Source organism: Triturus cristatus, chromosome 1_1 (genome assembly GCF_964204655.1).
Source record: "Triturus cristatus chromosome 1_1, aTriCri1.1, whole genome shotgun sequence".
NCBI lineage: Eukaryota > Metazoa > Chordata > Amphibia > Caudata > Salamandridae > Triturus > Triturus cristatus.
In genome coordinates, this window is record NC_140579.1 from 88,813,799 (window position 1) to 88,825,320 (window position 11,522).

The 11,522-nt window shown below is 50.5% G+C and overlaps 1 protein-coding gene across 2 annotated transcripts in view; it reads right to left on the reverse strand.

Moving 5' to 3' along the window:
- Positions 1-9,770, reverse strand: part of LOC146869559 (E3 ubiquitin-protein ligase TRIM39-like) — a 185,518-nt gene extending 175,748 nt beyond the window's left edge. The window contains exon 1 of one of the 2 annotated variants that reach the window (XM_085606158.1): positions 9,270-9,770. In XM_085606158.1, the coding sequence (XP_085462284.1) occupies positions 9,270-9,683 (414 nt within the window). In that variant the 5' untranslated portion in view covers positions 9,684-9,770. The remainder of the gene's footprint in view (positions 1-9,269) is intronic. The other variant, XM_085606149.1, reaches the window with a different exon arrangement.
- Between the last annotated feature and the right edge of the window lie 1,752 nt (positions 9,771-11,522).

Here is an 11,522-nt window from a genome sequence, read left to right on the forward strand (position 1 = left end):
CTTGTGATGGGCAAGTTCTCATTGCCAGTGTGATGTCCCAGACAGCGAATCACAGACACGACACTGGAGAGAGCCCCTACTCTGGTAGCATGTCATGGGTGAGTTCTTGTCACCAGTGTAGTGTAGCGGACAGCGGATTTCAGACACGGCACTGGAGAGAGCCCCTACTCTGGTAGCATGCTGTGGCTGAGTTCTCCTCACCAGTGTGGTGTCGTGGACAATGAATAACAGACAACACTCTGGAGAGGGCCTATGCACTGGTAGAATGTCATGGGTGAGTTCTCAACGCCAGTGTGATGTCACGGACAACGAATCACAGACATGACACTCTGGAGAGACCCTATGCTCTGGTAGCATGTCATGGGTGAGGTTTCATCATCAGTGTGGTGTTGCGCACAAGGAATCACAGACACAACACTGGAGAGACCCCATGCTCTCAGGCCCCCTTTACTTATCCCCTTGGCTGCACCATGCTTCTGGGTGTATGTATAGGTCACGTGTGCTTATCAACACAGCAGTGACACACCATGGGCGATGCAGATAAAGCAACGGGTTTAATAAAAAGCAAGGCTTTGAATGTCTGCCCGTCTTTAGATTTTTGTTTAATTGGAAATTCACAATTTAAAAAACTACTGCTTTTCTGTACAGGAGCTTGGAGAAACCCCTTTCCTACATCCAAAATGAAAAGAAGGGCGTTCCATCATCTGCCCCTTAAGTACGTACAATATTTGTGTTGTAAGTTTGCGAGTGTTTGCAGGTTGGAAACCAATAGCCAATATTTGTGACTTAATGGGTCATGATATGAGAGCTAATGGAGGTCTCAAAGGTTTGAATGTAGAGAGCCCCCACTTCCCTACATTTACTCAATGGAAGACCCCATGTTTTAGGCAAAGTATTTGTAAGTCTGCCCCCGCAGGTTCACACTCTCACATTGGTTCAAATTTACACACACACAACAAATCTGTCCTAAAGTACTGCTGGAACCCGCCCTGTAAGAGGTTTTCAAGCATACTCTTGCAAACCTGCTAGTCGCAATTATTTTCGATGTTTATGAAGTGCTTCCTGCATGCATCATTTCTGTTCTATTGTCCATGGGGGCAATGAAAGTTTTTGAGCAAAGGCATTTTTTTTTCCTTTCGTCACAAAAAATATAATTTTCAATGTCGATAAAATACTTCTACTATTCCACTCATTTTGGAGGAGTTCTCTTGCATTTCTACCTAGAAAGGGCTCTCCTCCTATTCTTCACGAGAGTAAATGGGTGGGAATGTCAGATAAAAGGCTCAATATACACAAACTCTCGAGTGTATGGGTCATCTCAAACTTTAGAGAGTGTAAGATTTTTGAAAGCATACTTTCACTCACCGGGACCTGATGGCACTGAGAAACAGGTGCTAATTGTTACCCAACTGAAGAGTATTCATGTTGTCGAACTCAGAAGGATGGAAGGCTGGGTTGGTGTAGTGTTGCGCTCTAGTCTTTCCCGAGCACCGCGAGGCATGCTGGGAAAGTAGCGCGAGTTCGCGCCAGTGTGTGCCGGAGTAGAGCGAGTGGGCGGACGCGTCCCGGCGCTCGGTGTAGAGAAATAAAGTAATCTGAACATACTTAAGGTGTCCTCATTAATTACGAGCTGCCCTCCTACAAAATGGCGACGAGGGTGGGATAGAAGCAGCGAGGAGCGCGAGCAGCCAGACCAGGACACTACCGAGCGTGGCAGAGGTGCGTCCACACTGCAGGGGCCCCGGGCAAGAAGTCCAAAGAGGCGGGAGCGACAAGACAGGCGCCAGACGCACGGGCAGAGCTAAAGGACCACGGAAGGGCCTCCAGGCAAGACCAGCCTGCCCGGGGTGAACACAGCCTAGCGACCGCATGGAAAGGGGCACAGGCGAGGGGACACCGACCCAGCAGTGACCACGCCTGACCGGGCAGAAGCGGGAAGACTCACCACAGCGGCCTGGAGAACACGAGTGAGCGGGAAAGCGCGACAAGTGGGGCCACGTGGCAGTCCGCGCCAAGGGGGGCGACGCGCAGCCCATCAACCGAGGTAACGACCGAACAGGCGACCCAAGGGGCAGCGAGGGGACGGCAAGGCAGTCCCTCACCCACACACTCGGACGGAGGGGGGGAAGGCGAGCCCCAGGGAGCCCACCGAACACAGGTGACGGGCGAAGCCCAGCGCAGCGCAGAGGAGACAGGATGTGTGCACAAGCGACGTCCCTCACCAACCTGGTGCCCTTCTTGCCCAAAAGGGGAGACCCAGCGATGCCATGGGAGGACTGGAGGTGATACTTCCTGAACTACCTGGAGGCCTTGGAAGAAGAAGGTGAAGGGGAGTTCTCGAGCGCAAGGAGGAAGAAAATACTGTTACACAGCCTTGGCCCGGAGGGCATCAGAGTTTACGACAGCTTGGTGAAACCAACCAGACCAGTGGGCGACGCAGAAGTGTTCCAACACACGCTGGACGACCTAGATGCCCACTACCGGCCGGTGGTGTGCACAGCCATAGATCGGTGCAATTTCTTCCAGCGGAAACAGCGCAAGGAGGAATCGGTTGATGAGTACGTATCAGCACTGCAGAAGCTGGCGCTGACCTGCAAATTCGGCGCACTACACGATGAACTAATCAGGGACCAGATCAACATGCACACCACCCACACCGCCATACAAGAGAAGCTATGGGTCAACGGGGATGCACCGCTGAAGGAGGTGGTAGCACTGGTCAAGAAAGCGGAACTATCCAAACGCTGCGCGGAAGCAGCCAAGCGGGAGAGCGGCGACAAAACACCGGTCTGCAAGGTGACAGACAGGAACAAACCCGAAAGCGCAACGCAGAGCACAACGGCCAACGCAAGGTTCCAGAGAAGATACCAGCAAAGGCCCACGAGGAACCCTAGACCTCCGGGGGACAGCAAGGCCTCGTGCTACAGGTGCGGCAGCCAGGCGCACCAGAGCAACGACAGAGCCTGCCCCGCGTTTCGAGCCAGGTGCGCATACTGCGGCATAATGGGGCACTACGAGAAGGTGTGCCGACGCAAAACCAACAGGAAGGAAGTAAAGTATGTGGCGCAAGACCCGGGAGAGGACGGAGAACACCAGGACGAGGAAGAGGAAGACGAGGAAGTCCTGTGCATCGATGACCAGGTGTTAGGGGTGAACTGCATGCGCTCCAAGAAGCCGGCGCTACAAATGGAGATCGGCGGGGTAGAGGTGGACATCGTGGCAGACTCAGGCTCCCCGTACACGATCATCCAACGGACGGTGTGGGAGACGGACTTCACGCCCAAAGTAGGGGACGACCTCTTGCCGACCGACATCCACCCGGCCACGTTCACAGGCGAACCCATACCCATGGTAGGGTACCGGAGGTTGATGTTCGAATTCAAGGGGCACAGAGCCGAAGGAAAGCTGTACGTAGCGGAGAAGGGGCCGTCGGTGTTAGGATGGATGGACCAAGGGAACTTAGGCATACAACTCAACCCGGGAGCACCCACGCAGGTGATGTCGATCGAGGCCAGCCAAGCACACAGAGGGTGCAGGTGGAAGACAGCACACCCAGAAGTGTTTAAAGGAACGATCGGGAGACTGACGAAATTCACCCACAAAATTTCCCTCAAAGAGGGAGCAAAACCAGTCAGCCACAAGGCCCGCAACATCCCGTTCAGAAGCAGGGAGGCGGTCCAGGAAGAGTTGCAGCGGTTAGAGAAAGACGGAGTCATAGAGGCGATCAAGAGCGCAGAAGGGCTCGCCCCGCTGGTGGTAGCGCAGAAACCGAGAGGGAAGGTACGCCTCTGCGTGGACTTGAGGGAGCTCAACAAGAACATCCTGGTCGACCAGTTCCCCTTGCCCCGGATCAACGAAATGTTGGCGAAAACGAAGGGGGTAACGTGGTTCTCAACCGTAGACCTCACCTCAGCGTACCACCAAATCGCGCTACACGCCTCCTGCAACCACCTAACGTCCTTCATCACCCCCTTCGGGTGCTACAAATTCCTCAGGATGCCGTTCGGCCTGGCGTCAGCAGCGGCGGTGTTCCAAAAGCTAATGCACAGGTTATTCCAGAAGGTGGAAGGAGTGCAATACTTTCAGGACGACATCCTCATCATGGGGAAGTCAAAGGAAGACCACGACAAGAAGCTGCACACGGTGTTGGCGATTCTGGGCCAGAACGGGCTCACGGCGGAATGGCAGAAGTGCCGATTCGGAGTGGACTCGGTGACCTACCTGGGCCATGAAATCAGCGGGAGAGGAATCGAACCAAAGAGAGCCAACATGGCGGCCATCAAAGACGCGCCCACGCCGTCAAGGAAAGAGGATGTCCGATCCTTCCTCGGGATGGCGGAGTTTTACAGCAAGTTCATCCCACACTTCGCGACGAAAACGCACCACTTGAGGCAACTCCTGAAAGAGAAGACAGGGTTCAGGTGGACACGAGAGGAACAAACCGAATTCGATAGCATCAAGCACGACATCTGCTCAGCGATCCCCCTGGTAGGATTTGATCAGTAGGCCTTAACCATCTTAACCACGGACGCAAGTGACAAAGGCCTAGGGGCGGACTTGATGCAAAGAGCCGGAGGAGGAGAGGTCAACACAGTCAGCTTTGCCTCGTGATCCTTGGCGGCAAGCGAAGAAAAATTTAGTGTTATAGAAAAAGAAATGCTGGCGACAGTCTGGGCGATGGAACGGTTCAGGCAGTTCATATGGGGCTCGAAATTCCTACTCCGTACCGACCACAAACCGTTGGTAAAAGTTTTGACATATAGTGGATACGCGCATGCGACTCCTCGGATCGCGAGAATGAGCTTAAGGCTTTTAGACTATGTATACGACGTAGAGTACATCCCGGGATCCAAGAATAGAGTAGCGGACTTCCTGAGCAGAGCAGCGGCCATGGAACCCGCAGACAACAGTAAGGCCTCGGAATGGGAGGAGTACATGGTAGCGGTCACGCAAGATCACGAAGGAGCGGTCAGCGCCCAGGAGTGGGAGCAGGCATACACAGCAGATGAGACCTTGAGCACAGTGAAAACCTACGTAACGAGAGGATGGCCGGAGAAAAGGCACCTAGACAGCGAGCTAAGGAAGTACTGGGAAGTACGAGAAGAACTGTCAGTAGGAGACAACCCAGTGTTCTTGTTGAGAGGAGACAAGGTGATCCCGCCGTCGACCCTAGTGGAGCGACTACTCACTCTCCTGCACGAGGGTCATCTGGGCATCACGAAAACTAAGGCAAGAGTGAAGCAGGCATATTGGCGGCCAGCACTGGATGGGCAAGTGGAACGGCATGTCAGGATGTGCGAGCAGTGCAACAGGGCGGACAAGTCACAATCAGTGCTACGACCACCACTAGGAAAATTTCCAAGCCCGTCCAACCCGTGGGAAATGCTGTCAGTGGATATATTAGGCCCAGTTCTGAACGGGGAAGGTACACCCAAGTACGTAATAGCGGTGGTGGACAGATGCTCCAAATGGCCGGAAGTGGTGGCGAAGGACACAGCCGACACGGAGACCGTGTTAGCGTTTCTCACAGATACGTTCGTGAGGGAAGGAATACCCAAGGTGTTGACGTGAGACAATGGCCCACAGTTTGTGTCAGAGAAGTGGAACGCCTTTATGGCTAGGAACGGGATTGAAGTGAAACACACCCCAATCTATCACCCAGCGGGGAACGGACAAGTAGAAAGGTTCAACCGAGTGATAATGGGATCCATACAAGCCGCAATAAGCGCGGGGTTAAACTGGGAGAAGGAACTCCAACGCATGCTGTGGGCGTACCGCATCACACCAACCAGCACAGGGTACAGCCCGTTCAAGATCCTGCGAGGGAGAGAACCGTTCACAAAGGACAATGTGGCATGAAAACATCTACTGGTGCAAAGTAAGTGGTCGCCCGCAGTGGTGAGGCGCAATTTAGACAAGGCGCAAGCCGTGTATACAGAATATTACAACAAACGACACAACACCAAGGAGGTAAATCTAGAGAAAGGGGAATGGGTAAGAGTGAAACATGCTACCCTAAAGAAGAAAGGAGAGAGCAAGTTCAGCCCCCCTTCAAGTGGTTGAGTCATACGCCAGGTCGGCCCTGCTGAGCGATGGTAAGGTGTGGTTGCAGGACAGAATGGCGAAGTGCAACAGAATCATGAAATGGGAAGATCCTGAAGATGGAGGAACGCCTGGCGGGGACGACGGAGGTGAGACGGAAGGAAGAGAAGTCCCCGAGGTCGGGGTACAAGGGCCAGTCTCGCCTAGAAGGATGGGAGAGAGTCATAAGGTTCCGAGGGGGAACGCTGAAGAGGGAATTAACAGACAGACTGAATCAACAGTCCAAGGCAAGGACGAAGGTTGGACAGGAGAGGTGGGAGCCAGAAGAGAGTCCCCTGCGGGAGGGACAAGAGAGGCTCCAGAGCAAGGACAATACCACACGAGGTCAGGCAGAGTGATCAAGATGCTAGAAGGTTTGAAGACTTTGACACGCAGAGCAAGTAAGACTGTGTAATGTTGTTCCCTCATAAAGTTGTGTTTGTTAAGGTTAAAAGGGGGAGATATGTAGCGTTGCGCTCTAGTCTTTCCCGAGCGCCGCGAGGCATGCTGGAAAAGGAGCGCGAGTTCGCGCCAGTGTGTGCCGGAGCAGAGCGAGCGGGCGGACGCGTCCCGGCGCTCGGTGTAGAGAAATAAAGTAATCTGAACATACTTAAGGTGTCCTCATTAATTACGAGCTGCCATCCTACAGTTGGCCCACCAGGATTCGAACCTGTGACCGTGCGGTCGAACACAGACATCATAAAGTGGATGTTCACTTAGCATCCAGAAAAAACGGAGAAGAACTCTACCCTATTTATCAAAAGTACACAGTATCAATAAATATTTTTAGATGCCAGCTAGAGACACACAAATAAAAAAAGGGACAAAACACAAACAGTTGTATACATATATAAGACCACACACAGCAATAATTGAGATTTAATACAAATATTTATTGCATTACTTTAAATGAATGTTGTAAATAGATATGATACATTAAATGCTATTTAATAAGACAAATTCAGAGAAACAATACAAATTCAAGAAAACAGATTCAAAAAACAGATTCAAAAAACACAGGTTCCCACTTCAAGGAAAGAAAAATCTAATCATATACACATTCATTCACACCCACTCACACACATTCATCGAGATATATATAACTGTGCTGTTAATGCAGAAACTGAATAAGTGGTAAACACCAAGGACCCGGCCCTCAAGAAGGTCTTCACAGAATTACTCAAGAACACAAATGAGTATGGAAATTCTAGATGGAATAAGAATTTCAGAGGTACATGATATGCCTGGATGTTAGGACCAATATCAAGGATCGAGGGGGCGGGGCTCTTGGGAAAACGCCGACGCGCGTTTCGGTGAAACAACTCCGAGGAGCGGAGAACCACCTTCTTCAGGGCGAGAAACAGAACCACACAAATCAAAAACGGGACCTGAGATAAAAACAGAAGAAAACAATGTATATACAATGGAAAAACATACAAATGAGAAGCATTTCCAGTGTGTGATTTTCACAAAGAGTGTCTCTCTACTGCATCAAAGAAATGATATATACAATAATGCTATTAAAATCGGGAGACTAGACGTGCGCACTGAAGATAAGAACAGAAATTAGAAAATAAAACAGAAGAAACATATGAGGCTGAGAGGAAAGCAAGGAGAATGTATATACCAGTAAAATAAAAACAACACAATACTTCAAAAGACCAATGTGCAGACAGACATATGTTTAGAACAAAAAGTTACCTGCGTTGATAGAAGAGACAAAATTCAGAAGATAAGCTTTACAAGATTTGGGATGACTTTAGCGATTTGCAGGCTGGACCAACAAAGAAATAAAGATAAATGTAGACAACGTATATATATAATGACGGACTGTTAGAGGAAAGAATACCGAGGGTATTTACCAGATAGAAATGCAAATCCAGGAAAGCCCAGGGGTAATAACAGCGCTAGAAAATCTACACGCCAGGAGTTTCAAAAAATCGATACAGGCGGAAGAGCTGCAGCGAAGAAACCTGTTGCTTGTTGAATCGCCGCTAATGTAGAAAAAAGAGAAAAGAACAGAATAGATTGTGGGAAGTTTACCGTCTTATGTGAAGGACACCGGTCATTTTATATCTAAGATCGAGGGCCTTGATTACGACCCAGAGCGAGATATCCTTGTCACTCTGGACGTCGAATCGCTTTATTCTAATATTCCCCAAAGAGAGGCCTGTAGAGTGGTTAGTAACATCATTGCCACCGATTCTACTTTGGTTAACGGCCTTTTTTTGACTCAATGCCTTGAGATTGTTTTGGAGGAAAACTTTTTCGACTTTGACGGGCAACTCTACCAACAGGTGCAGGGAGTTAGCATGGGCGCTGCCTGTGCACCGAGCATTGCATGCCTGTACATGGGCGAGTATGAGAAGAATAACATCTTTAACCTTGTGCTCCTCTGCAGCCTCTGGAATGGGAAGCAGTGCAGGTCTCGTCCCGTTGCTGCCCTTGATTACAGCGCACACACCTTGTGCTCCTCTGCAGCCTCTGGAATGGGAAGCAGTGCAGGTCTCGCCCCGTTGCTGCCCTGGATTTACAGCACACACACCTTGTGCTCCTCTGCAGCCTCTGGAATGGGAAGCAGTGCAGGTCTGACCCCGTTGCTGCCCTGGATGTACAGCGCACACACCTTGTGCTCCTCTGCAGCCTCTGGAATGGGAAGCAGTGCAGGTCTCGCCCCGTTGCTGCCCTTGATTACAGCGCACACACCTTGTGCTCCTCTGCAGCCTCTGGAATGGGAAGCAGTGTAGGTCTCGCCCCGTTGCCTGCTGCCCTTGATTACAGCGCACATCCCTTGCAATCCTGTATTTTATTTCGAACAGGGAGCAAAGCATGAGGCTGGCCTAACCCTTCTCCAGACCCAGTGCACACACACCTTGCACTCCTGGGCAACAGCTCGATTGTAGTGTAGTACTTTCTGTCACAGCATCTGAAGCAGACCGAAAGCACACACATACTCCTGGGCAGCAGTCGAATGGAGTGGCCCAGCGGCCCCAGCCTACTTCTGACACAGCACTAGAGCACCCACACCTTTTACTCTTCGGCGGCCTCTTGGAGTGTTGTGTTATTCCCCCCCCCCCCCCCCCCCCCTCATTAGCAGCACACATACCTGGTACTCCTGGTCAGCCTCTCCAATGGGAGTATCGTATAGCCTAGTTACACCCCTGCCCCAGCTCTGTAAGCACACATACCTTGTACTCCTGGGCAGCTTCTCGGATGGGGAGCACCGTGTGGGGCTTGTGGTCACGTGACATGCTGCAGACCACACAGATGGGCTCCTGGTCATCTTCACAGAACAGTTTCAGTTTCTCTTCGTGTTCTTGGCACAGATTCGCCTCCTGGGGGGTGGCACTCGGTACCTGAAGCTGTTTGGCGATTTCCACCATGTTCGCCAGGTGCCTGTTGGGCCGGAGGGATTTTGTCTCGGAGACTGCTCTACACTGAGGACACGGGAAGTCTGTCTGCAGCCCCTGCCAGCACCGAGTGATACAGGACAGACAGAAGGCATGTCCACACTCCACGGACACGGGGTCGGTGAAATACTCCAGACATATGGAGCACGTGGCCTCCTCCTTCAGGCTCCGGAGCTGGTTTGCAGCGGCCATGATCCTGCCGAGGAGGAAGAGCGGAGTTCAGTTTCGATTCTCGTAGTTCCGTAAAGTGGGCGGGGCTCTGTCTCGTCTTCCCTCCACGCCCCACAGAGGCCCTGAGGGTGTTAACAATCACCGGCCCCCGATTGTCCCTTGTAACCTGCCAGGCTTTCATCAAGCTGTGTGTTGTGATCTGGAGCGCCATCCTACAGATATAATTTAAACAAAATATGAAAATGTAAGTATAAAGAAGCGCGCAGAATGCACAGGAAGAAGACAGGATGAACTTGCACCACCTTATTCACATAGGACTGACCTCTGCACAATCTCCATTGGCTCGTACCATGAAGAATGGATATTAAAGAGGCGAGGAATGAAGAAATACTAGTGTACAACAACCGTGGTATAAAAAAGAAATAGAAATCCTTGTCGCCTGTAGGGGGAGGGGCTAAGAGGAGGGGGAGATTACAGGTAGAGACAGCAAAGTTGCAGCGAGTTGGGGAAGACTTTTTAGCCGCTTTACAAGATTTGATTATTTTTTTATTTCAGGTCTTGGCTTCTCAGTGCTTCTAAAGTTCATGTCTCACTCGTTGTGAGGCTGAAGTTAGCTACTTATTCATCCAGCATCTTATTCGCTGGTTGAAGTTATCATCTATTCGGCCAGCATTTTATTTACAGGCAACATTTTATATAAAATACAATCGTAAATAATTCAATTAACTCCATTTTATGGGACACTGCATTGCCATACAATGAATATGTTGTTTTTCAAATACAACACGTATGACTATTACGTCTATTAGGATTTAGTCTGACACTAGCAACCTTTCCACCAAAACATAGGACAACTTTCCTACCATCAAAATGTAAGCAATGGAGCACTCCTTCATAGTACCTCTTTGTAGGTTGTCTGAGCTGATCATAATTTGTGGCACCATATGGGTGGGTGCCTTGACCTCAAAGCATCCCCGAGCAGTTATATTCTAATAAGTAATCATACTTTCCCTGTAGGAAATTCACATTGGATCACAGTCATTTGAAAAACAATCCATCCTCCTACAAGCTCCATAAGGACTTACACTCAGCCAAGCAATGCTACCAACTGTGCCCACTGTGCCACCCTCAAGCCAATGCATTCATATGGAGTTATGGATGAATAATTAACCATCATTTCTTCCATCAAGATCAACTTGGCTCATCAATGTTCATATTGATCCGAACGCAGGGAGCTCCTGTCTACACTACCCACATGTAAATTGCCTGAGCCAAGCAAAATTTCTCACAACAAGTGGCACCAAACTGGTTGCCCTCACCTCAATGCATTCCTATAAAGTTACATGCAAATAAGTAAGCGTGGTTCTCTTATAGGAAAAACACATTGGCTCACAAATATATATTTTGTTTTCAACCAGACCACACCCCCCCCACCCCCCACAAGCTCCATAAGGATTTAGCCTGAGCCAATCAACGGTTCCACTTGTGCCCTCTGTGTCACTTTGGAGAAGTGGAGAAGTGTGGCTCAATGATTAGAGCGGCAGACCCTGATGCAGAGATCTAGCCCGGGACCAGGGTTCAATTCCCCGCCTCGGCGGGTCTTGGGCTCAAAAATTCCACGGACCTGATAATTCTCTCCTCGGTGCCATTCCAATCATGGAGTCCCACTCTGCAACTCTGGGCAATAGCTTGCTTAATCTCCACAACGGCCCCCACAATGTTAAGGATGCCTGGCCTCCACCTTGGGGGTGCCCAGGAGTGGACGCCTCACAGGGAAAGCCAGGATGGGTTCCACAGCGGTATTCGTACAAGCGCCTTGAGACCCTTTTGGGGGAGTAGTGCGCTATACAAGTATCAATT